At 42.0% G+C, this 27,585-nt stretch overlaps 1 protein-coding gene across 1 annotated transcript in view; it reads right to left on the reverse strand.

The window, feature by feature from the left end:
* Positions 1-846: 846 nt before the first annotated feature.
* The window catches only part of LOC102397319 (XK-related protein 4), a 198,375-nt gene continuing 171,636 nt past the window's right edge, over positions 847-27,585 (reverse strand). The window contains exon 2 of the mRNA XM_044928759.2: positions 847-1,892. Coding sequence (XP_044784694.1) covers positions 1,613-1,892 — 280 coding nt within the window. The 3' untranslated portion in view covers positions 847-1,612. The remainder of the gene's footprint in view (positions 1,893-27,585) is intronic.

Raw genomic sequence — 27,585 nt, forward strand, 5'->3', positions numbered from 1 at the left:
ACTAGTGGAGATGCCTAGTAATCTTGGGCCACTGGACAGTGGCTTGCAAGCCCCCCTCCGCTTGTGCTTGGGGTTTTCTCTTTTAGAGAGCTTTCAGGTGTGTAACTAACTATACCAAGAGGGCTTGTGAGTTGTTCTGGAGAAGAGCAACCTGACAGAGGCTCAGCTTCATACTGCCTCTGCATTTGTATCCTCAGGTACAGACCCCCTCTTGATGCCTGTGCCTGACCCTGTAAGGATGCAACAGTTCGGCCATGCTGTCAAGGAGTTTGTAGGCCATCTCTTCTAGTTTGTGCCCTTTACATTTGAGAAACGGGGACCCAGAGAGCTTAAGTGACTTGCACCAGATATCACAGCAAGGAAGTGAGACAAGCAAAGCCAGAGCCTCCCTGTGCAGCTCATGGTCTTTCATCTCTAAAGGTGCTCCTCCACAGACAATTCATATGTCTCGTGTTCTCCAAGCTTATCTCTTCTGTTTCTGTGCTAACACCCGTCTTCTCTTTCTTCCAATTTGCTTTCTGGCCTGTGACGCTCACACCCCGTGGTTCTCTTTGACTCTCTTCTCAGACTTCGTGCACTGCAGCTATTCTTGTGTAGAGCCAGGGTTGGGCCAAGAACTCATAAGTCCACGGGTCACTGGCTACCAGCACCCTCTCCACTTGTCTTTTCCTGTCATGTCTCCCACCCCTCCCAGCAGTTACTAGGTTAGTGTGCTCCTTGCAATAAAGAGTTATAAGGACATTGTAGGGATTCCCCTGATCAAGTCTCAGATTAGAAGATGGCCTAGTACACAGGGAAAGTCACAGCCAGGCTCTGCTGAGGTTGAAACAAGATGCACACATCATAGAATGTTATCTGTTTAATATCTATCAATTACAGGATGGACATATTACCAGGAAACTATTTAGAACATGGCTACGTATCCATCATCCTCCACATATATTCACCTGTCTACCCACTGGCCTGTCTAATCTTCTTGCTTCTGAAAAGATTGGAGCAGCAGGCCCTAAGGAAATGGCAGGGCAGATCTGTTATTAATTGAATCATCTTACTGACAAGGTGATCCAACAAGATAGTAAAACACAAAAATATTAATCTGACGGTAATATTTGTTTCATAAAACTTTGTACTACACAAACAATACATTGTTTAATATTGACATTTTCCCATGTGACCTTGTTTTTAAAAATATTAAGGTAATTTTTATCATTTCTTTTTAATCTCTCTCTCCCTTTGTCTCTTAATGTCAAAAGGAAATGGTAGAGATTACCCTCATATTCAAATATATATAAAAATTTACATATATGATGTACATAATATCTAATATACATAAAACATTCAAGAGAGAGAAGACCATAAGTCTTTCTTGAAATGTTTGGAAATTATCATACAAACCAGAAAACTTCAGTTGATTCTGTTCTCATATTGACCAAGTGTAAAATCATAAGGATTTTTTTCCTACTCAGAGGGCAGCTCGAGAGCAAAACAGAATTGTCTTTCCGTAAATTACCCATGATAAGTGAAGGCGAGGAAGAAAATAAGCCTCGTTCACAAATGCAGGTGTCAAGCAGCCAACATTAACCAGGAGCACCGTGACCGGCGTCAACAAAGGCTATTGGAACGGTCCTTGGGTTGTGACAAAGGAGCCAGACAGTCCTTCCCCAGGTGCAGGGAGCGAACTGGAGCCCTTACCTTGCAGGGCCTGCAGGCTGTGCGTCTGCACGATAATGCAGAGCTGCAGCACCAGCTGGGGGGCGCTCTCCAAGAAGGTGGCCAGTAGGTGCAGCATGCTCACGTCTGCGTACTCATACACCATCTTCCAGTAGAACCTCCACCGGTCGTTCTCCCCGCTCTGCCGACTTCGAATACCTAGGTATATCGTGTGGAAATACCTAGAAAGGAAACACAGAGGATAAGAGACCAGAGTGATGACTGATCCTGTCTGCTCTTCCGCAAACCACAGTATCTGTGCAAGCACACACAGGAAACAACTGCCTTAGTGGCTTATCGATCAGAAGTGAAAGAAAAAGTGAAAGTCACTCAGTTGTGTCCGACTCTTTGTGACCCCATGGACTATATAGCCCATGAAATTCTCCGGGCCAGAATACTGGATGGGGTAGCCTTTCTCTGCTTATCACTTAAGGCCCCAAGTTAACCCTTATTCTTAAAGGTTCACTTTGAGGAGTCATTGCAATTTTCATCCTCATTGAAGGCATCCTGTGAGTGCTAAGTCGCTTTAATCATGTCCATCTCTTTGCGACCCCATAGACCATATCCCGCCAGGCTCCTCTGTCCATGGGATTCTCCAGGCAAGAATACTGGAGTGGGTTGCTGTTTCCTCCTCCAGGGGATCTTCCCAGCCCAGGGATCAAACCTATGTCTCCTGTGGCAAGCAGATTCTTTACCACTAGTGCCACCTGGGAAGCCTGAAAGTATCCCACTGCCCTGCAGTTTTGAAGAGGGAGATGAAATTGAGGTATAGAAAGGATGTGCTACTTTGAAAATCTACAAATACCCTTCCTGGTCAGTGCCTCTATGTGCTTTACAATATTCAAGAGACATGTCTCCAAGGACAGAATGCATGTCAAGTTACAGAGTATATATGCTTGTAAGTTCTCCTGATACCTTTCTTTTTAAGTAAAAATTATTTATTTATTTTTTATTTTTGGCCGAGCTGTGTAGCATGCAGGATCTCAGTTACCCAACCAGGGATCAAACTTGCATCTCCTACAGTGGAAGCATGGGGTCTTAATCACTGGACCACCACGGGAGTCCTTTCTGATAACCTTTTAAAAAAATATTTACTACTGAAAATTTCAAACCAATACAAAAGAAGAAAGAAAACCAGTGTACTGAATCCACAATAAAATTACCCACTGCTTTAAAAATATCCTGAGTAGAATCATCAATGTGGTAATGGTAAGCATTACGTGTTAATTTCCCAATGTATTTGGGAAAGTGAGAGAATGAGAACAAGCTTGACAATCCTAAAAGCCAGCACCACTTCCTGTTGGGTGTGAGAGATGCTGTCTGTGAACAATCATCACATTTTATTCTGACAAACTTGTATTTGTTCTTTGATACCATGAAAAAAGAGCTTACCCTAAACATATACTTTATATATATATATGTATGTATATATTTATATACACATTATATATACAGATTAACATGAATTTGCAAAATATTTCAGAATTTAAAAATTCAGAACATGCAAAAAGTTCCAAAAATGCCCATGGGAACTACATATGTAGAGACACAAAGATGAGGAAAATGCTCTGAGTTCTGATAAGCAATGCATTGGTCTGAAATGGATTTTGCACATTCACATTACGTTTTCTTAGAGTTATCTTTTCTCTTTTCTCCACTATAGAAACTTACAGTTGTGGTTTAAAGCTGCTGAGAAGACCTTCCTTTACGACCCCTGCTCCTGACTTGTGCAGACCACCAGCATGGAAGCCACCTCACTGTATGAGCTTAACTGCTTCCATGCTGGCTTCTGTCCTAGCCCCCCAAGGCTGGGGCACGGCCCCACATCACTGAAGCTGTACCAGTGAGCCCTGTTTTCTGTTCATTCTGGGATGTACCAATGTATATTATACTGAACTGGGGGGGAAGTCTCAAGTTCTATTTCTTTTTTTAAATTATTTATTTGCTTGTGTTGGGATTTAGTTGAGGCCTGCAGGATCTTTAGTTGTGGCATGGGAACTCTTGGTTGAGACATGTGGGATCTAGTTCCCTGACCAGGGGTTGAACCCAGGCCCCCTGCATTTGGCATTTCTTAGCCGCTGGACCACCAGGGAGGTCCCTCAAATTCTATTCTCTAATAATTAGTTATTTGCATGAGATGGACCAAGGGCCTCCATCATATCACTTTTTGCTTCCAGTTGGAAGTGCAGAACAGTTGGTATGTAACAGACATTAGCGTGCAATCTCAGGAGAGTTTTCCACTTTCTCTAAATCAGCAGTGATGGACATCAGGAGTCTTACACTCACAACTTAGTCATGAGGAAAATGTCAGCCTCGGCCTTTTCTCTAGTTTGTGCTCTGAAAAATGATGACAATAGAGAGGCTTTGTGATCACAACTGGTTCTTGTCCATCTTCTCTATATGTAAGTGGTCTACCACATTTGATTATGTTATTTGATGTTTTCTTTATCTTAATTGAAGAATAATTACAATAATGTGATGGTTTTATGTGATACATCAACATGAATTGGCCATAGGTATACATGTGTCCCCTCCCTCCTGAATCCTCCTCCTACTTCCCTTTCCACCCTATCCCTCCCAGTTGTCACAGAGCACTGGCTTTGGGTGTCTTGTGTCATACATCAAACTCGCACCATCTATTTTACATATGGTAATGTATATGTTTCAATGCTGTTCTCTCAAATCATCCCACCCTTTCCTTCTCCCACTGAATTCAAAAGTCTGTTCTTTACATCTGTGTCTCCTTTGCTGCCCCGCACATAGGCTCATTGGTACCATCCTTCTAAATTTCATGTATATATGTTAATATTCTGTGGTGTTGGAGAAGACTCTTGAGAGTCCCTTGGACTGCAAGGAGATCCAACCAGTCCATTCTAAAGGAGATCAGCCCTGGGTGTTCTTTGGAAGGACTGATGCTAAAGCTGAAATTCCAGTACTTTGGCCACCTCATGTGAAGAGTTGACTCACTGGAAAAGACTCTGATGCTGGGAGGGCTTGGGGGCAGGAGGAGAAGGGGATGACAGAAGATGAGATGGCTGGATGGCATCACTGACTCGATGGACGTGAGTCTGAGTGAACTCCGGGAGTTGGTGATGGACAGGGGGCCTGGTGTGCTGTGATTCATGGGGTTGCAAAGAGTTGGACACGACTGAGCGACTGAACTGAACTGAACTGATTCTTTATCATCTGCCGGAGGGAAGGTTGGAAAACAAGAGGCCCAGTGAATGTGAGCAGAAATGTAGACCATGCTCACATCTGTTCCCACCTGTTCTTCATGCCAAGGGTAAGAAAAAATTGCCACAGGTGAGTGGGGGATGAAAACACACATTGAAGTTCAGTGTCACGTTCTTCCCCTCTGCCTCTGCCACCTCCTGTGTGGGCTGTGCTGACACCCACCTCAAGAGAGGACCATGCAATTCCACACTGCACTGCCATGGAACGTATGGCCAGAGGTTTGATTTCAGAAAGACCTGGTTTCATAATAATTTACTCTCGTAGGGTAGGAAATTCTGTACCCATTAACACAGAGCCCCCCACATCTATCTAAAGAGACCCCTGTGGACTCTCTACTAACAGGTAATAACATCTGCTCTAGAGACGAAACACCAGCACAGGAAGCAGAGGAAGATAGGCCATGTTTGCCATTCAGTTCTAACAAATGGGGCCAGACATTGGGTTGGGCAAAGAAGCTGAATTGACATTCCTTTATGTTTTTAAATCAAGTAAACTGCTTAGGGAATTGAGAAATAAATACAAAAGAATAGGCTCATGAGTTCTTATCCATAGAAATTTAGAATGACACAAGGAAGGACTTGTGTTCTGAGAAAAGTCACGGTGTTCCAGAAACAGGAGCAAAACTGTCAAGTTAACTCTTCTGTGCAGGTGTTTGGGCTTGTTTGTCTTTTAAATAGCTACTAGGCCAAGAGCCTTGGAGTTACTCCCTGTGTTAAACACCTTGAGGCTTTACTTGGGCTCCAAAAAGGGAAGATGTTTTAAAACAGAAATATTCTGTAAGCAATTATAATCCCTTTGGTAAGAACTAATGATGCAATGGGCTTCTCTGGTGGCTCAGTGGTAGAGAATCTGCCTGCCAGTGCAGGAGTTGTGGGTTCAGTCCCTGGGTCAGGAAGATCCCCTGGAGAAGGAAGGCAACCCACTCCAGTGCTCTTGCCTGGGAAATCCTGTGAACAAAGGAGCATGGTGGGCTACAGTTCATGGGGTTGCAAACTGAGCGACTAAACAACAGTGATGCCGTACACATGAGGTTTCTCGTCTGGAACTGAATCCCAGGAAACTGGAGACAGATCACTTGGAATAATAACTGGGGCAGAAGAAACTGGAGAGGTGCCTAACTGCACCCTTGGTCAGAGACAAACACAATGGTGACATTAGCCTACATCATCTGCCCTTCCATGAAGTGGCCTCATGGCTGCCTTGGCACCTTCACTCAGCGGATCTGACAGCTGCTTCCACTGTACTCCAGCCAACATACCAGTGAAGTCTGAGAACTTATGATCCTAGTCAGGGACATAGCAGCATTGCCTTGATCCATGTGACTCCACAGTTAGCTTTAAAAAAAAAACAAAACATTTATTTATTTGGCTGCACTGGGTCTTGGTTGTAGCACAAGGAATCTTTAGTTGTGGGATGCGAACTCTCAGTTGCAGCATATGTGATTTAGTTCCCTGACCAAGAATTGAACCCTGGTCCCCTGCATTGGGAGTGCAGAGTCGAAGTCACTGGACCACCAGGGAAATCCCCATAAGTTAGCTTTTTAATGGTTCTTGGCAGCAGTCTACTGAGTAGACAGAGTTGAGAAGTTAGTGATTGTACACTACCAGCCTAGAGGAATCTAGATACTTTATATAACTTTACAAACGCATGTTTACACTGGGGGAGAGGAGGATGGCTGACAGCCTGTTTCTGGAAAATGCCCCTTTGCCTACTTGAAGACACAGACTGAGCAGTCTTGTCCTCTTGGTATACGGGCTGTCATAATTTAACTGGGAAGGATTTTCTCCCCTCTGAGTCTCAGAGCCACTTAGCTTCTGAGCCAGACTTCTTTATCTAAAGGTAGAGAGAACCATCCTCCTTCATGGCTGGGTGAGCGCCAAACGAGAAGCTGTGTTCTGTGCACGTGCCGGATTCATGATGTACGGGCATGTCGATGCTCACCAAGGTTACCTGCATCCTGGCTCATTTGCAATGCCATCTCTTTGATATTTGTCATTCAAGTGGCTTTATGCCTTTAGTCCTTCTCATTTACTTTAAGCATTTTACTCTGACAGATGTTCCCATCACACTGAACTTGGCCTTTGCCTGATTGAGGGCATATGAGGAAGGTCAACACTCTGCTGGGAAGCAAAGAAGCTTCTAGACCTCCTGACTGTCAAAAGGACCCAATGTTGGGTCCTCTGTTGGGTCCACCATGCTCCTCTGTTCTTCTTAGGATTCTGCTTTGCTATGTTAATGAAAAGACAAATGTTGCCCAAGAGGCATAGATGACCAAGGAAGTTCATGGTAATGAAAAGATATTTATATGGGGAGGATTTAGAGAAAGCCATATTCATAGTAAACATTTTAGCATAGTTACCAAAGAGCAACATTTAAGAGGAAAACAAATTTCCAGTCTTTGTCACTGACGATGAAGTTCATGCAGTGAGCATGAGAGGATAGTGGCTTAAACACACGGCTCTCATTCCCGCTAAGAGATGTTTCCAATAAAACCCACTCAGAAATGTCAGCATGTCCATCTGTTCCTCTGAGGTGGACACATTTGGAAGACGTTTGCCATCTTTGCTGTATGACTAATTTTTCTGATAGGGTCATTCTTACTAATTACTGTCTTAGGGAGCATGCTAGTGGAAGATAGACTTTTCCTTACATCACGAAAGGACACCAGGAATTCACCAATTTTATCAACATAATCGCAGTCCTAGCAATATCTTAATTTTGTAATTTCTTCTGTTACTGATGATGTAAGCACACAAACATACCTAGAATTCCCTACCATGCCTTGCACACAGACACCCATGCATCACCCACAACCCTCACATACTATCTAATCCAATGACACAAAATCTAATCCAATGACTTTCTGAAGATGTAAATAGCATTTAAATTCTCGACTCCTTTTCATCTGTATTTTCCAGGTGTAATGAGCAACCTGGACCAAAGTCGCAGACCCTCATATTACCAACTTCAGACCTAAACAAAATATGGCAAAAGTGATAAGCTTTGGAGGAAAATTCCAAATGTCCAGTGTATCAAGCATTATACAGCTAGTATGTTAAATTATATATCAAGCATTATATAGCTAGTTTAACCCACCGTTTAATGTGATGGAAACAGTCTTTACATTACTTGTGAGGAAATGAGAAGTACAGAACATATTTCAAATGGTTCATATTTATAAGGAACACTTCAGTCCTTAAACAACATTTGATCAAATGTTAATTACTGATATAGCTGAATTGGAAATCATTACTAGCTATGAGGATGCTATGCATATATTTTCTAATGTTGCATTTTCTTTCTTTAGTTTATAGTATATTAAACAGTTTAGCTGTTATCACTGTTATTTTTACTATCTGAAAAATTCAGAGTAAAATCTGTGCATAAGAGTTTTAAAAAAACAACATTAATAAAGAGTGATTCTAGCAACATGTATTTTCTTCTGTTGTCTGGCTACACACAAAGATTTACAGTATTATACACACACACACACACACATATCTATATCTATATCTATATATATATCATCTCACACGCTAGTAAAATAATGCTCAAAATTCTCCAAGCCAGGTTTCAGCAATACGTGAACCGTGAACTTCCAGATGTTCAAGCTGGTTTTAGAAAAGGCAGAGGAATCAGAGATCAAATTGCCAACATCCGCTGGATCATCGAAAAAGCAAGAGAGTTCCAGAAAAACATCTATTTCTGCTTTATTGACTATGCCAAAGCCTTTGACTGTGTGGATCACAATAAACTGGAAAATTCTTCAAGAGATGGGAATACCAGACCACCTGACCTGCCTCTTGAGAAACCTATATGCAGGTCAGGAAGCAACAGTTAGAACTGGACATGGAACAACAGACTGGTTCCAAATAGGAAAAGGAGTTCGTCAAGGCTGTATATTGTCACCCTGTTTATTTAACTTCTATGCAGAGTACATCATGAGAAATGCTGGGCTGGAAGAAGCACAAGCTGGAATCAAGATTGCCGGGAGAAATACCAATAACCTCAGATATGCAGATGACATCACCCTTATGGCAGAAAGTGAAGAGGAACTAAAGAGCCTCTTGATGAAAGTGAAAGAGGAGGGTGAAAAAGTTGGCTTAAAGCTCAACATTCAGAAAACGAAGATCATGGCATCCGATCCCATCACTTCATGGGAAATAAATGGGGAAACAGTGGAAACAGTGTCAGACTTTATATTTTGGGGCTCCAAAATCACTACAGATGGTGATTGCAGCCATGAAATTAAAAGACGCTTACTCCTTGGAAGGAAAGTTATGACCAACCTAGGTAACATATTCAAAAGCAGAGACATTACTTTGCAAACAAAGTTCTGTCTAGTCAAGGCTATGGTTTTTCCAGTAGTCATGTATGGATGTGAGAGTTGGACTGTGAAGAGGGCTGAGTGCCGAAGAATTGATGCTTTTGAACTGTGGTGTTGGAGAAGACTCTTGAGAGTCCCTTGGACTGCAAGGAGATCCAACCAGTCCATCCTACAGGAGATTGGTCCTGGGTGTTCACTGAAAGGACTGATGCTGAAGCTGAAACTCCAGTACTTTGGCCACCTCATGCGAAGAGTTGACTCATTGGAAAAGACCCTGATGCTGGGAGGGATTTGGGGCAGGAGGAGAAGGGGACGACAGAGGATGAGATGGCTGGATGGCATCACTTACTTGATGGACATGAGTTTGAGTGAACTCTGGGAGTTGGTGATGGACAGGGAGGCCTGGCATGCTGTGATTCATGGGGTTGCAGAGTCGGACATGACTGAACTGAACTGAACTGATATATGCATCTGCACTCACAGTATATACGTATCACAATACACCATCTATTTATCTATCTCTCCGTATCAGTCACTGATAAGGAGCAAAATTGCATGGTTTGTCATCTTAAAATTTCTGTATTGAATATGTTAAACAACAGCTACAACCACAAGACCTTTTTTTAAACACCAGAACATCAAGTTTCTTCTGTCTCCTTTATGCCAATAATAGTATTAATAAAAATGACAGTATTCTGCCCTATATTTCTATGGTGGAAAGTTGCCTAGTAGAAATTCTTTTAAAATTAGATTCTGTTTCCTATGAATCATCCCAAGGGGGACAGATATGCATTAGGAGGGAAAGAATGCATTGGATGACCTCACATTTGACCCAGGCCCAAAGAGGCCAGCCTAAGCCACCCTCCCCCAAGGGGAGTGGGCTGAACTGTCACCTGCAGAGCAGCCCCCTCACATGGTCTGTGGTCACGCCTCTGGGGACCACAGTGCCCTGGGGACCACCTCTCACCAGGAGCCACTAAGAGCTCCAGTGCACATGTGCACATTGTGCATCTCGAAGGCTCTTCATGGGAATTTGCAATAAGGAAAGAGATGGAGAATATCCTCCCAGAAGTCGTCCAGTGGGACAAGAACCTTGACACCTTTCCCTCATCCATCAGAGTTTTATTTCTCTCCCCTAGGCAGCACTGCCTCTCAGACTAACAAGTCTTTGGCTTTCTCTGCATGTAATTGACCCAAGAGCTGTATTTCCATCACCTCTCTCTCTTGCTCAGATAATTAGAATTAATTTGGGTTCTCAGAGGAGTCTAGTGCTCTAGTGCTATTAAGATACTAAGAGCCTCACATCATGGTACGGAGTATTTTTATACAGTACGAGCTTACACAATGTAAAAATCATACCTGGTTGGCATCTTGTGTTTGGCAAAAAGTCCCTTTTATTGATTTTATTTTTAGTCTTTGAAAATAAAATTTACCTATGAGATATGGTTATTTTTGTTTCATTTAATTTTCATGCATACCTCTCATAAGGATACATATTACATGAACGTGTCCTCATGTATTTCCTCAAACCTGGAGTAGGAAGTAATAGAGCCTTGTTCTCCACCAAATAATTGTCTTTGAAATGGGCAGTGTGGCCAGGGCCTCTTGGGCTACCGGTAAGTTCAGGTGAAATATATGGGAAAATTACTGAAATTGAAAGGAAGGTTCCTTACTCCTTTTGCCCTCATAGCAACTGGTACTCAGCTCTCAGAGAACAAAAGGAGCATTTCTCCCCCAGTTACCCTCTTTAGAGTCCCAATATACTAATATTTCATAGTAAAATCAGTATTCTAGTATTTTAATGCTAAGTATGTATTAAAATGGAGAAGAGTGGCTTGGGGCAAATATAGCAGTGACTACTATTTGACATGATATTGACATGGTACAACTTAAATTCATGTCATCAAAAGATTAAGAGACTACTAGCAAAAATTGTTGTTGCTTTTTACTTGCTATGTCATGTCCAACTCTTTGCAAACCTGTGGACTGTAGCCCGCCATGCTCCTCTGTCCACGGGATTCTCCAGGCAAGAATACTATAATGAGTTGCCATTTCCTTCTCCAGGGATCTTGCCAACCCAGGAAGAAAACCTTGTCTCCTGCATTTCAGGAGGATTCTTTACTGCTGAGCCACCAGAGAAGCCTTACAAACAGTAGGAATACATTAAATAAGTTATTAACTATGCTTAAAAAAAACAGATTAATACTGTGTTTGTTCTTATTACCCAGGAAATAATGATTGTGATAGAATCAAAACCTTTATCCTCAGCCCTGTTGAATTGACTGATTTTATGACAAATGAGGGAAGTTGTGTGTATGCCTGAGTGTAATAATGTTTTATTCTTTTTAGAAGACAAGATACTGCCTTGCAGCTTTGAAATCCCTTCACTGGAACAGAATTATGGCCATTTACAATTTTAAAAGTTGGCTGAAAACTCCATAGACCTGGGGCATCTGACCCATCACATCCATTGGGGGACCAAGTAGGGAGGGAAGAGAGAAGGAGGAGTGGTCCAGGGACACAGTGTTACAGCCCCAGTGGGCTGGGGGCCTGCCTGCAGGGTCTCCAAGCTTATGTACATTGCAGGGCTAGATTTCACGAGGACAATTGGATTCTTAGTGTTGTTCTGGTCCAAACCTCATGGTGAGCAGCATACCCCTCTCTTTTGTTGGGCAGCCTCACTCTCCATGGAGCCATCAGCTGTATCTTATATAGGCAGATGCTGAGAAGAGAACACTGAATGTTCTCATGTTCCAAGCCTACATTGGCTGGTTAAGTCTAGAGTTTATCCCAGTTTCACCCTGAGCACCTGATTTCTGATAGCAGAGAGCTAGAAGTCTCCTCAGGCCAGAGTGTTGTAGTCTGTGACATGAGCTCAGCGGGAGAGCAGGGGGGTTTCCTGTGCTGACAGTGAGCACTTGTTCTGAGCCTGGAATGTTCTCTCCAAGAGGCTCATGGAGACAAGTGAAGACAGGAGAAGAGCCTTCTCCATCATCATAGGGATGGTTATTTCCTTATCCTACTTGCTCAGCCATCAGTGCTCTCAACTGTGTTTAATAACCCAGAGAAAATTGTCATACCACAATTGACTGCAAAAATCTAGTGAATAGGATGTGAACAGTGTGCTGAACATGACAGGGGTTGGTCCTCCATCTAGGGAAGCAATAGCATGTAGAGTCCCATTTGGGCTTTCCAGGTGGCGCTAGTGGTAAGGAACCCGCCTGCCAACACAAAAGACATAAGAGACATTGGTCCGATCCCTGGGTCTGGAAGATCCCCTGGAGAAAGAAATGGCAATCCACTCCAGTATTCTTGCCTGGAGAATCCCACAGACAGAGAAGCTTGGAGAGCTATGGTCCATAGTTTTGGAAAAAGTCCCATTTGGGAAGACCCCAGTCAAAGCTTCCATGATCATCTACCAAGCTAGTAACTACAGAGATGGTGCCCTAGGAAGTGAAAGTGTTAGCCACTCAGTCATGTCTGACTCTTTGCGACCCCATGGACTACATCTACCCATGGAATTCTCTAGGCAAGAATACTTGAGTGGGTTGCCCTGCTCTCCTCCAGGGGATCTTCCCAATCCAGGGACTGAAGCTACGTCTCTTATGTCTCCTGCATTGGCATGTGGGTTCTTTACCACTAGTACCACTTGAGAAACCCATTCTGGGTCCTAACATGGAGCCATCTGCTTGTCAACAGCTGCATGAGATAGTTCGATTATTATTTAACTTTGTCACAAGCATGAAAGTGCTTGAAAATGTTGAGCAGTGTTTCCCTTGACCCTCCATGGCTGCCATGTGCCCTGGCTCCCAGCCTCTGTCTAACTTTATCCAAGCTGTTGTTGTTTGTTGACCTAATACAGGGATAACAGGATGCAGCCTTACTGGAGCTGCAGTCATTTCTCCTAATTTTTGCCCCAGGACCTCCCATTCTTGGGACCACCCTTGACCATGAGGATCAGAGGGGTCCCTGGATCAGAACTCCCCTCTTGCCTCCCCCAGGGGTGTCCAGCCCATCACCCATTATGGAGATCATCTAGACAGTGCACCTCAGGCTGTGGTCCCTCCTTTCTTGTCTTCTCTTCCTTGGAACCATCTCCCCAGTAAACCACATGCCCCTTTGCTCTTGTCTCAGACTCTGCTTTCTGGTAAATCCAAGCAGAGATGTTGCCTTTATATTAAGATGCCATCAGGGAACATAGAGCTTTATTTGTCTCCTCAAGGATTGTGCAGGAGGAGGAACTAGGTAGGTGAAAGTTGTCCAAATTCAAGATGCAAATTCAAAAACAAAATTTGGGAAAGCAATTAGCATTTTTAAAAACAGATTTTTTTTTTTTTTTACATTTTTAAGAGCAGTTCTCTCTAAGGTTCACATGATTTTCTATTTTCATGGTGCCTAACAAAGTTCTTACATTTTTAACTTATTGCTCAATTAAGTTTGTCATACAGGGCATGCCAAACAAGCCTGTTTCTGTAATCGGTTTTTGTTTCCAGCCAGCTCAGGCAAGAGACAAAACGGAAGACATGCTGTTCGTAACGAAAGGAAGCCACTTCCTATTGAATATGGCAGCGGGGTAACCCAGTGGAACATGGCTGACTTTCTTATAACACAGTGAGGGAAATGTCCTGTCTTTCCTGTCAAGAATAAGAATGCAACTTATCTATTCTCAGAAGATCACAACATTTGGAGATGAGAAAAGCTAGCAGAGGGTCCTGTTTTAGAAAAATTCCCTCCCAGGTATTTTAATGTTGTTTTCAGACCATGTGAACTTTCAGAGTCTCCCTCTTCATGTCCACCTAGTAATTTAAAAACCCATTATTTTAACATCAGCCTTCTCACCACATACAAATTGTCTCTCCCACCCCTTCTCTAACTCCCTCTCTTGCTTTCCCTAGTTTCCATCTTTTCTCCATGTCATCATTTTATATGAAGTGCTCTTCCTAGATGTTTTGAACAAAGAGTGAGAAAATATGGTCTGATTATTTCTGAGCAACCTTCATTACACCTTTAAGGACTGCAATCACTGGTCAAGATATAGCCTTGATTCATAAAATATCATAAAGGAATATTAAATTACATGTAAGCCCACTTGAGGTGAAAGAGGAGCATGAATAAAATACAAAAACTAGTAAAACAAAAAATGTGATTTGATGAACAGAGCATCTTAACTTAAGAGCCCAGTTTGGGTTCCAGAAATCTCCATGTGGACATTTCTAGGAACTATCATTTCTTTTCTTTTTTTTTTTTTAATTTTATTTTATTTTTAAACTTTACAATATTGTATTAGTTTTGCCAAATATCAAAATGAATCTGCCACAGGTATACATGTGTTCCCCATCCTGAACCCTCCTCCCTCCTCCCTCCCCATTCCATCCCTCTGGGTCGTCCCAGTGCACCAGCCCCAAGCATCCAGTATCGTGCATCGAACCTGGACTGAAAGATACACCCTGGTGGGAAGAAACATTAAGGCTCTTTGAAGACTGTATTGTCCGCCCCTCCCCCTGCTCCCCGCCACCCCATCTGCTATTTCCACTGCCTACTGGTGGCAGTTGATTCCACTTTTGGGGAAGAGCTAGGTAAGATGTAACTTCATCTTCAACTTCACACGGAAATATTTTAGACCTGAATATAAAGTGGCTCAGATGGTAAAGAATCTGTCTGCAATGTGGGAGACCCAGGTTCTATCCCCGGGTCAGGAAGATTCCCTGGAGAAGGAAATGGCAACCCACTTTAGTATTTTTTGCTTGGAGAATTCCATGGACAGAGGAGCCCGTTGGGTTACAGTCCATGGGGTTGCAAAGAGTCATACACAACTGACTGACTAACACTTACACTTATTTATAAAGCATAATGGTTAAAGTATATATTCATGAAATATCAACATTTCTACCAAAACAGACTTTCAAATTTAGGATTGTTTGCTTTATAGAGTTCGGCTATGAAATAGATATTCTCACGAGTTTACTTTTTTAATAATAGAATGAATGTTCATTGTGAACCTATATACATGTCGCTATGCTAGTCCCTGAGAGATCCAAAAATGACTTATAAATAGTTCTTGACTTCATGGTGTGTATAATCGAGTAACAGAGAACTGTAATGTCACCCCTTAAAATTATAAGTCAAATATTTATATAGACTCTGAAATATCTTTCTCCCTCACCCTCAGGTCCCTATTTCTTTCTTCACATAGGCAACCATGAAAACATATTTAATATACATTCCTTTAATTGGCATTTGTTCCTAAAAAAAAAAAATTTTCACTTAGAAATAATTTTAGACTCATATAGAAGTTGAAAAAAAATAGTACATAGTTCCCAAGGGAACTTCCCCCAGAATCCCCCAATGATAACATCTTACATAATAGTATTACAATTGTCAATCAAAATAATGACGTTGACCTTGGAGCAATACTGTTAACCAATCTACACACATTATTTTGAATGTCACCAGTTTTAACAAGCACATTATTTTTGTTTTTTGGGTACATAGCTTTATTACGTTTTATCACATATGTAGATTCATTAAACTGTCACCATAATCAAGCTAAAGTTATGCTAAATAAACTCCTTGTGGTTTCCATTTATACTTAAACTCAACCCTCACCCTTATCCTGGCCACTATAGGTCTGTTCTCCAACACTGTACTTTTGACATATTGAACATGTTATACAAACAGATTCATACAGTGTTTAATATTTTGAGATTAGGTTTTCTTCACTAACTTGAGACTCATCTAAGTTGTTGCCTGTGTCAATCATTTCTTTTATTGCTGAGTACTATTCCACTGTATGGATGTACCATAGTTTGGGCCAGTTTCTGTCGTGTAGCGGTTATCATGTTCACCTCACACAGCTTGTTTATCATTTTACCCATTGAAGGACATTTGGGTTGTCTCTATGTTTTGGTGATTATAAATATAACTGTTGTGAATACTTAAACACACAATTTTGTGTGAATGTATGCTTCCTTTCTCTAGAATAAATAGCTACAAGTGTGATTGCTGGGTCGCATGGTGAATGTATACGTGACATTCTAAGAAACTGATATTTGTTCTTATCTTTGTTCTATTAGCATGCATTTGTTTATTAAATGGCATTGTTTTAAAAATATTTTACTTTTTTTTTTTTTCATCCAGGGCCATGTTTTTCAGATCCAAGTATGCATGTGCCTGCGCTTAGTCGCTCAGTTGTGTCCAAACTCTTTGTAACCCCATGGACTGTAGCCCACCAGGCTCCCCTGTCAGTGGAATTTTCCAGGCAAGAATACTGGAGTAGGTTGCCATGCCCTTCTCAAGGGGATCTTCCCGACCTAGGAATCAAACTCCCATCTCTTGCATCTCCTCCATTGGCAGGCAGATTCTTTATTACTGCACCACCTGGGAAGCCCCATTTTAGGACCCATAGGTATTGTTATATGTACATCTAATTCACATATAGTCCCTTAATTGCTACATAGTATTGCAAGGAACTCTTTATTTCAAAGAATCCTACAATTAGTCATTTTTTAAAGCAAGTGACTCTTTGGAAGAAGTGTGTCTATTCCACAAAGAGTTTGTTTAATAGATTTAGGTTTCTACCTTTTAGATTTTCTAATATAATGTGTGGCTTTGGTGCTTTTGGATTGGCTTCATGAGGTACTAATGGCAGCTGTCTATGTTCAGAAAAGGCCTGGGTACCCACAGCTCAAGGATGTGGAGGTAAAGAGTTCAGGAAGTTTAGGATCTTGGTATAAAGCTTCAAGGGAGTATACCTTCATTACTGCTGGATTTAGTCACTTTGGACAGAAAAAGCAACCCTTCAAATGCATTACAGTAAGAGGATTTAAATAGCTTTTGATGCACTGTGGACCCTAATATTTGTTTTTATAGAACAGTACATCTTTCCCAAGTTTCTACCCTGAGAGAATTCAGTACTAATGAAAATGATAATTGAGTGCTTCTCATGTGCCAGATACCCTATGGGCATTTTCTTATTTAATCCTTGTTTCTTGCCTCAGAGGTAAAGACCATGATTTTCCTCATTTTTCAGGTGAGGAAACTGGACTTTGTGAGATTGGTAGCTGGAGAGAAGTCATATAACTACAAAGTGGCACGGCTCTACATTAGCGTAGTCTGGACATTGCCTGGCTACACAGCCTCATTTATTTTTGTGACAGGTCCTAGGAAAAGAGACATATTATATGCCAATTAAAAAGCCACCAATAAAGTCTGCTCTGGGTCAAAGATAATAATGATGGTGATGAGGATAATTATATATGATTTACAACCATACCCAATTCATAAAGCCCTTTTATATATATTCTTTCACTCCATCCTGAAATGAACTCTGGGAATTAGTTATTTTTCCCATTTTCCAGATTGAGCCTGAGGCTTGGTGGGGTTAAATGAAAACCAGGAAGTGTCAGAGCTCACATTTAAACCAAACTTCTGTACTCTATGGCTAGTATCTGTCATTACATCATGTTGCCTCATGGAATGTCTTTTGATAGTTGAAAGTGGGTCAGACATGTCAATACGAAGCCATAGTCTGAATGATAAAAGAAGACGATTTATTTTCATGAGTGGACTGATGAAAGCCTTATCATTTTATAGTCATCTTTTATGGGGAACATTGGGAACCTTTAATGCATCTCAGAGAAAGAGCTAGGGAGAGTGCAAAAAGTCTAAAAAGCAGATTAGGAAATAGAAATTAAATCTTTGGAATCCCTAATCATTAATTAAGATATGTTAAGTGCAATCATATTTTCTTCCATTTAGTGTACTATTTCATTGCTTAAATTTGGTCCACGAAGAATATGTGGACTCCATGGGCCCATTTTTGTGTGGCTTCCCCAGTGACTCAGACAGTAGAGAAACAGCCTGCAGTGCAGGAGATGCAGGTTTGATCCCTGGATTGAGAAGATCCCTCGGAGAAGGGAATGGCAATCCATTCCAGTATTCTTGCCTGAAAAACCCCATGGATAGAGGAGCCTGGCAGTCAACAGTCCAGGGAGTCGCAAAGAGTCGGACACAACTTAGCGACTACACAGCAATAGCAACAGTCATCTCACAATACCAGCATTTTGATTGCAAAGCTGTATCCCATTTTCTGAGACTAGAATTATCATGCGAATTTGGCGACTGGCATCTTATTTGTTCTGGCTGAAAGGTCAGGCAGACTACTTTTCCCAGTGTAAAATGTCATAAAAGTCGAGGTTATTGTAGAGAACATTTGTTTTTACTATGATATTTTGCTGAGTTCTATGTCAAATACTGTTCTTAATGACTAAAGAATATTAATAAAGTTTGAGGCAATCATTAAAAAAACATGGTGCTACGCTTCTATTGACCAAAGGACACAAACTCTTTGACCGCGAGGTCTCACTCAAGAACGACTTTGGCAAAGTCCCCCCTGGAAGCAATTTAAACCTATAAAGATTGTAATTATCATTGTGGTTGAGGGGCTTGCTTTAACTCTGGTTTGACTTCTGTGTCATCTCCAGCAATGAATTAATAATATTGTTAGTTAGAAATTAAAGAGAACACTGCCTTAAACATAGTGCTTGAGCAGTTTGTATACTTTATTTATTTGTTTATTTTTGGCTGCACTGAGTCTTTGTTGCCCAGCAGGCTTTTTCTCTAGTTGAGGCAAGCAGGAGCTGCTTCTCTTTTTGCAGAATACGTGCTCTAAGGCACCTGGACTTCAGTAGTTGCAGGGCATGGGCTCAGTCATTGTATCTCGAGGGCCCTAGAGTGAGGGCTGAGTAGTTGTGGCTCATGGGCTTTAGTTGCTCCACTGCATGTGGGATCTTCGTGGACCAGGAATCAAACCTGTGTCCCCTGAATTGGCAGGTGGATTCTTAACCACTGGACCACCAGGAAAGTCCCCAGTTTGTGTAGTTTAACGGCACTGATTTTCCCTCATCATCTTGATCTGGTGAGAATATAATGTGGTCTTCTAAGCAAGAAATGGATTTCAAGCATACATTGAAAATATTTAATTTTTATAAATGGGGACAAATCTAGCACATTCAATAAAAGGGCCCTAACCCAAAGGCCTGGAGAAGGCAATGGCAACCCACTCCAGTGTTCTTGCCTGGAGAATCCCAGGGACGGGGGATCCTGGTGAGCTGCCGTCTATGGGGTCGCACAGAGTTGGACATGACTGAAGTGACTTAGCAGCAGCAGCAACCCAAAGGCCAAATTGACCAAACTGTGATGTATATCACGGCTCTTCTGGTTGCCCTGCACCCCTACATAGGTGCCAGCTGACCTCATTCTGTGGTTTCTGCACAAGGCAGTCAAACCCTTTCATCCAGAAATGATCTGATGTGCTTCCTATATACCTTGCATGCGTGTGTGCTAAGTCACTCAGTTGACCCCATGGACTATAGCCTGCCAGACTCCTCTGTCTATGGGATTTCCCAGACAAGAATACTGGAGTGGGTAGCCATTTCCTTCTCCAGGGGATCTTCCCCACCCAGGAATCAAACCCACATCTCCTGCATTGGCAGGCGGAGCCACCAGGGAAGCCCAACATAATTAACATACTTGAATTTAAAATCCAAATAAAGCCCTTCTACTTCTGTGAAAAGAAGCCCACCCACTGTGAGTTTTTGCAGCACTTGTGCAAAAAACAGAGCAATCCTCTTTCCTCTCTCCTTTCCCTAAACAACTGGCCTTCACTGATCAGAGCTGTGTATTGGTTGGGGAACTCTTGGCTGTTTTTTGATGTTAAGTGAGTGACCTAATTTACACTGAACTCCAGTCCCTTTCCTCATCCTGGATAGTTAGCTAAGTGCTAGGTAAGAACATCCACTCTTGCAAATTACCAGGGCAACTTCTGAGTCCAAAGGTGAAGTGCTGAGGTTATACAAAAGTCAAGTAACTGATTTTGCTTTTATTTTCCTCACTAAAAATAGTCATTGTTTGAGCCATCCAGTTAGCTCTGTTGCTTTGCATTGTTAAGGCACTGTTTTTCAAAGCCTGTTTGTCAGATCAGTATAGAATAACTTGGATTGCTCAGCCTGATATAACCCATGGCAGTGCACTGGCTGCTGGCTTCTGAAGCCCTCTTGTTCTGCAAAGACTGCACAAGATTAGATGCAAACATGAGAGCAGGCAGAGGGAGAAGCCAGTTTCACTTTGCAGCAAGGAATTGGAGGCAGGGGGTGGATCATAGTAAGTGCTGTTAAGGCTCATCTTTATTTTATTCTTCAACAATTGCTGCCTCCTTTGTGATCACACTTCTTTGCTGAGAGGTATCAATTACGGGTCGTGCAATCAGATAGACATGATTTTCATCTCTACCACTGCCTAACTGGGAAAACTCAGGAGACCACTGCATCTTTCCAAGTAACTTTTCATTATCTCTAAGATAAGAATTAATTACTGACTTTCTAGGACTGTAAAGAGTAAGAGATGAAAATAACTTTAGCCTAGTGTGAGTCCTTAATGCGTCACTGTATTATGTATTGTGTGTGTGTGTTCAGTCACTCAGTTGTGTCTGACTCTGCGACTCCCCGGACTGTAGCCTGCCAGGCTCCTCTGTGCATGGGCCAGAATACTGGAGCAGGTTGCCATTTTCCTCTCCAGGGGATCTTCTCAACCCAGGGATTGAACCCTCATCTTCTGCGCCTCCTGCGTTGCAGGCAGATTCTTTACCGCTGAGCCACCTGGGGAGCCCATTGCATTATATCATGGGTATTTTATAGCATTTTCCACGATTTCCTCGAGGTTCACAGATATGTGTGCTACGTAGTTTCCTCCAATACACTGCAAGCTCCTTAAGAGAAGGATCATGACTTACTCATCTCTGTAGGCCACCATCGACATATTACTGCTTCTTCCCCATGAATTAATGTAAATTGGAAAATTATTATTTTCATATTTTTATTCTTACAACAGAACAATCCTTAGTAGCATCACAAATGACTTCAGCGTACTAACCTGCAAGCACCAAAAGAGTGATATATTTGATATGGGAAAAGAATTTAGGTGCTTATAATTCATAATAGGTTAATAGTTAAGCAACAGTGCTTTTGTTTTTTTTGTGGTAAAACTACTTAAAATTCACCAAAGAATTACAGACTGAAAAATGTTCTTCTGAGTATCAGGTTAAAATGCATGAGTCTAGGTTTTACTTTTCTTTTGAAATTTTCTTAGGAAAAAAAAACCCCGAACTTTTCTCAGAAAAAAAATAGGTAATGTAAAAATGCCTTTGATCTGACTTGATTACAAAGTTTTCTCAGTGTTTTGCTCTTTTTTTCTCTCACTCAGAAACATAGAATGTCACAATGGCCTTAACAGTTTCCCATGGAAAAAAGTTAGATGCAGAGAGAGCAAGCTGCCACAAAGATGAAAATGAACAAAAGTCAGATAATTTACAGTTGCTTAGGAGACATTGCTCTTCTGTTTTGACAATATGTACTGTGCTGGAACATTCTTATCCTACAATTTCAATCTTGAAACCAAATTTTATTATCCCTGGCTGTTCCTTCTTACTATGGAGCTATTTTGCCCTGTTTGTTAATTTGTCACAACTGATAATAGAGAAGGCTTTCCAGGTGGTGATACTGGTAAAGAACCCACCTGGCAATGCAGGAGATGTAAGAGAAGTGGGTTCAATCCCTAGGTCAAAACCTAGGTTCAATTCCTGGAGGAGGAAATGGTCACCCACTCCAGTATTCTTGCCTGGGAAAGTCTATGGATAGAGGTACCTGGAGGGCTACAGTCCATGGGATTATAAAGAGCTGGATACGACTGAAGCGACATAGCATGAATGATGATGGAGAAGCTTATAACAACTCTTCCTGAAAACGGGTAAGCACTGTCTTGTATGGGGCACCAGTGTTGAGCTTAGGTGTCTGGTGGGAGAAGACACGTTCACTCCCAGGAAAACATCCTGTGAGTGTGTCTTGTCTCTCTGACCATTTCAAGTTGGTGACCATCTTGTGCTCATCTTTGTGTCTCAAGAGTCCGGGACCACAATTGACACTTCATAGGTTCTCAATAAATACTTCCAAATGACAAGCATAAGCCCACATTTCTGAGATAGCTCATTTCACAAAAAGTCAGAATTGCATGTGGTCTACAGCCTGGTTTGGGGCCAGGCCATGGAGAGAGATCCTTCGGTTTCTGTTTGAGGTTGGACGACAGGAGCGAGGCACTTCAGTCAACACCGATTTATGCCATCAGCACTGAAGAAGCAACTTAGCACTACATTTTGAGGACATGGCTTCCTACCTTTTTTTTTCTGGGCTCTGACTCCATTTAGATTGTAGCCATCACCCTTGGGCTCCCGTCCTGCTCTGGAGATCAATCCCCCTGGGTTGAGCTTCCTCCCACAGACCTCTTTGCAGCCAATCAACTCTGTACTGAGCTCAGTTGCTTCAGTCATGTCTGACTTTTTGCAACCCCATGGACTGTAGCCCACCAGGCTCATTTGTCCATGGGGATTCTCTAGGCAAGAATACTGGAATGGGTAGCCTTTCCCTTCTCCATTGGATCTTTCCAACCCAAGGATCAAATCCAGGTCTCCCGCATTGCAGGCAGATTCTTTATCATTTGAGCCACCAGGGACGCCCCAATCAACTCTGTACTGCTTGTTTTCCTGACATTATGCTTTTCCTGACCACCTGCTGCCCAGGTTGTCCACTGTGGTCTGTGTCACCCACAGCAGCATAGAGATCTCTAGACACTGAGTCTCCCAGCACTGCCTGGGCCCAGCATGGACCAGAGCACTGTCTGTTGTGATCACCGGCAGCTGAAAGCCCAGGACTGACTCTCAATGAACTCTGAGCTGAAAACTCCACAGCAGCAGCTCCTGTCCATAAAGATATCAGAGTCCATATTAATAGTCAACATGGAAATGCAATATATATATAATGTCAATCCTGCTTTCTAAGATGTGGTATGAATTATGTTTTCTAAGAAATAATAAGGGGATATTTCATTTTACCAAAGCCTTGCTCAAAAAACTTAAAACCCAAGACCCAAAGACACACAATAAACCCAAGGGTAAAAAAATTATGACTAACTGTGGGGAGAGGGTTGGGTTTTTGAAATTTATTTAGTCATGATCAGTCTTTCAGAGACATTTTAGATGTGAAACAGACTAATTCCAGGCTACCTTAGATGTAAGTAATTATTTTGGCCACTCATCTCCTATGATAGCATGCCAAGTTTGTTGTTGTTTAGTTGTTCAATTGCGTCTGACTCTTTATGGCCCACCAGGCTCCTCTGTCCATGGGATTTCCCAGACAAGAATACTACAGTGGGTTGCCATTTCCTTCTCCAGGGGATTTCCTGATCCAGGGATCAAACCTGCATTTCCTGCATTGGCAGGTGGATTCTTTATCACTGAGCTACCAGGGAAGTCCTAGCATGCCAAGTAACTCAGATAAATATTTGAAATGAGTGTCTATCAAATCCTTCAGAAGTGAAGAAGCTAAAGATGATCTCAATTTTGAATTTCTCCTGTTTGCAAATTTCCAGAACAGATGTCTCCATATATTCTGACATAAATGAGATTTTTGTTATTTTAGAGGGTAGTGGAGGAGGTAGGGTGGTGGGGATGCTGTGGATGGGGGGAGAGGAATAGTGGAAGAAAAAAATAAAAATTGTTAAAACACAATAAATTGAGTTGTGTTTATTCTCAAGTATAGGAACAGTAGCTGTTTTAAGCTATACAAATCTGCACAACAAGGCCACAGATATTTTTCTAAGGACGACCTTATAGAAAGTTCCTATGGGCAACCTCCTTACTCTGTCCATGAGGAAACAAGACCAATGTGATAAGTGAGAGCAAGAGGTGCCAGAATCAGAGTTCGGGTCTCTTCCTGCAGCTTCCCTGCCCACTGGGTCATTTAGATATTTTCACACTCGTGTGTTGAAAATCCTCTCTCTTCTGGAATCACATCAAGGTTTGTTGGCTAAACACTGCACTTCTGGCAAATCACGTTTACTGTCTAGTCTCTATGTGGGACAGGCTCTGTGAGTGAAATTTCAGGAACAATTTGTCTTACGGGAGAATGGCCCAGAAAAGAAAGGACACAGAAAGGTAAAATGATATGACCAAGGATAGAAGGCAAGAGATGCTTACAGTTGAAAACTTTACAATGAAATAAGCCAGTGTTCTATTTTATTTTAATTGGAGTATAATTGCTTCATAATGTTGTGTTAGCTTCTGCTGTACAATGACGTGAATCAGCTGTATGTAAGCTAGAGTTTTGCATGCCTATGTACTCAGTCACTTCAGTCATGCCCGACTCTTTGTGACCCCATGGACTATGCCAGCCACGCTCCTCTGTCCTTGGGATTCCCCAGGCAAGAATGCTGGAGTGGGTTTCCATGCCCTCCTCTAGGGGATCTTCCAGACCCAGAGATCGAACCTGCGTCTCCTGCATTGCAGACAGAATCTTTACTGCAGAGCTACCAGGGAAGCCCCAAGCCGGTGCTTTAAACAAACTCAATTTTAGAGAATACTGATGAGTTAAGCACAGAGCACCATCCACCACTGACTCAGATCTTCCTAAAACAATCATTTCATCTGAGATGCTGGCTATGGATTTAATTGACCAGGTACCTCTCGTGCGTCAGGAAGAGAAAGATAAGTCCTTAACAATTACAAGCAAATTTAATCAATCTCCGGCTATTTTTAACAAAGGTTATAGAGTCGTCTCCAGCTCTCCCCTCCCCTTTCTGGCTGCCTTATTTTTAAGCCATAGAAAGTAAATGTTTATTAAAAGCTTCTCAGCCAGCAATTCCTTTCAATTAGCAGTCCCCTTAAGATCTGATATCCTTCTGTTATTCCCAGAAGAACCATTTTAGCTGCAATCTGCACTTAATATTGAATTTGCACCAGAGAAATTCATTAGCTACAAAGTGCATAAGAATTCTTTCTGCTTCCATCCTTTTAGTTCAGTCCAAACCACTGTGCCTCTAAGTCACCTCAAACACGCTAGAGGCTTGAGGTGAGGCATGGGTGGTGGGGAGCAGGACCAAAGGAAAGAACAGAGGAGGAGGACCTGGGCATGGAGATAGGCAAGTGCAGGTGAGTGCAGATGCATGGCTGGGGCCAGGAGGAGCAGGACCAGGGCAGGAGACAGAGAAAAGGGGGTTGGGGGGAATTCAAGCAGGTTAGCTTGCAACAGGGCAGCTGAGCCTTGTAAACCATCTTTCCAAACCAAAGGCGATGTGATTGTCTTTCAACACCATCTCTAAATGATAAACCTCCTTAGCATTATTTCTGTTTTAAATAGATTTGTGCTATAATCAACTTTGAACACGGAGTTGATCTAGGCAAGTCACGACTTTTAGCCCAAATCTGTGTCATGTTGCAGACACATGTCAGAAACTGTGGGCCAAGGGCTGTGGGATGGACCTAAAGCGGCCAGAGCTTGCATGTGACTGTCTGCTTCTTCATAACCTAGGATTCGGTGCTGTTGGTCACAAAAGTCAGGACAGGAAAGGTTTAGTGCTTGGGTGAGGAACTTCTTTCCATACATTCTCAAAAAGAAGAGAAAATGACTGAGAGTGTACTTTAGACATTGCAAAAGTTTAGGTAGCAATGAGGTAGCATTGCTCTTTTGGAAGGAGTCTGCATAAAATGGTTACTCTGAAATTGGGCAGATCCTTGTGGTTTAAAGCCTCCATCAATTCAAATAATCAGTTTGAACAACTTCTTTACTTTCGAGCTGTTTGTTTTAGTTTCATGCAGCCATGAGCCAAGGTTTAACATTCCAGGATGGCAGGGACTTCATGAGGCTCGTCAACAAGTTTCTTGCTTTTAATTCAATTCACAGTAAACCATGAGTGTCCACCCACTTTTTAGGATTTTCAGAGATGCTATAGTGTACTTGGGCTGAGGTTTTTGGTGCTAGTTATAAAGAACCCATCTGCCAGTGCAGGAGGCATAAGAGAGGTGGATTCTATCCTTGGGTTAGGAAGATCCCCAGCAGAAGGGAATAGCAAACCAATCTAACATTCTTGCCTGGAGAATCCCATGGACAGAGAAGACTGGTAAACCACAGTCCCTAGGGTCACAAAGTTGGCACGGAAGCGACTTAGCAAGTATGCATGATGAGATTTTTACTCAGGGGGAGCACTGAAAATATGGAAAACATGCAAAAAGCTCCAGTGTTTCTTTACATTACTAAAATCATGGGTAGCCACTTTCTTCCCAGCATATTGCTTAAGTACATCATGGGGATTTTCTGGACTGAAGAGGCATAATGAGGTGGTTTTTAGCTTCAACAGTTCTTCCTGCTTGAATGGGTTCTATGACCTTCGGGAAATGACTCAGCCCAAGGCCATGGTCACTAGCAGCAGACTGCCCAGAGGTGTCCCTCAGAGAACAGGTAAATTGTCCTTGGAAAAAGTCTGCTTATTTGGAAACATTGCTCAGAAAATGTTCTTCACCTGCACTGACCAGGGTTGGACAGGATTTTTCAAAAATCCCATTGGTGCCATTAAACCATAAACTCCCAGCGTTTAGCACCTGGCTCACTCATCTCTGTGTCCTTGGAGCCCAGCACAGAGTTGGGTACACGGCAGCTGGTCCATAGATGAATACTAAGCTAATTGCTAATAAAATTAGTACCTGTCACTTAAAATAGGTCTCCCCATCCCATTCCATTCAGGTATCAAGTGGACACATTGCTCTAACCTGGAATTGCTTTTTTAGTAGAACACTCAGGAAATGAAATTTTTGTCTAAAAGTTTGTTGGTAATGAAAACAATGCTGTAAAATCAACTAGTTCAGGAATGGCATTTGCTGGCCTTTCTGCCTTCCCACTCTTCTCCCATCCCTGTAGTCAACCTAATTTGTCCATGTGGGTCTGCACTGCAGAAGTACCCACCTTCCCTCCTTGACCTGTTAATAGTTAGCATATCCTCCCCCTTTTATGGAAGCAGAACTGAGGTTCAGAATATGAGATATCTCTCCCAATGGTTGGATAAGGGGAGAGAGCTGTCAGACTTCAGAGGGCCGTTAATCATGGTCTCTCTCTCTCTTTCTCCATCTGTCAAATTTTTTTTTCTTGTTGCTGTTCTTGTGGAAAGGAGTAGGAACATAGGAAAAGTCAAACTTTGCAAAAGTACACGTTTTCTTGTTTATTTTCTTCTATTATCATGAGCAATACGAGGGCAAATTAACTTGAAGATTCTGAAAAAAAATGGAAGCTTGAATTTATTTTATTTTTAACTGTTCCTTAATTTCACTTCATAGATACCATTGTGGCTGCATACTTGTTGTCATATAAAAAAATCTTTCTTTGACACACTGACATGGAGACGTTTGACTATATATGATTTTTTTTAATTTAAATTTATTT

Source organism: Bubalus bubalis, chromosome 15 (genome assembly GCF_019923935.1).
Source record: "Bubalus bubalis isolate 160015118507 breed Murrah chromosome 15, NDDB_SH_1, whole genome shotgun sequence".
Taxonomy (NCBI): domain Eukaryota; kingdom Metazoa; phylum Chordata; class Mammalia; order Artiodactyla; family Bovidae; genus Bubalus; species Bubalus bubalis.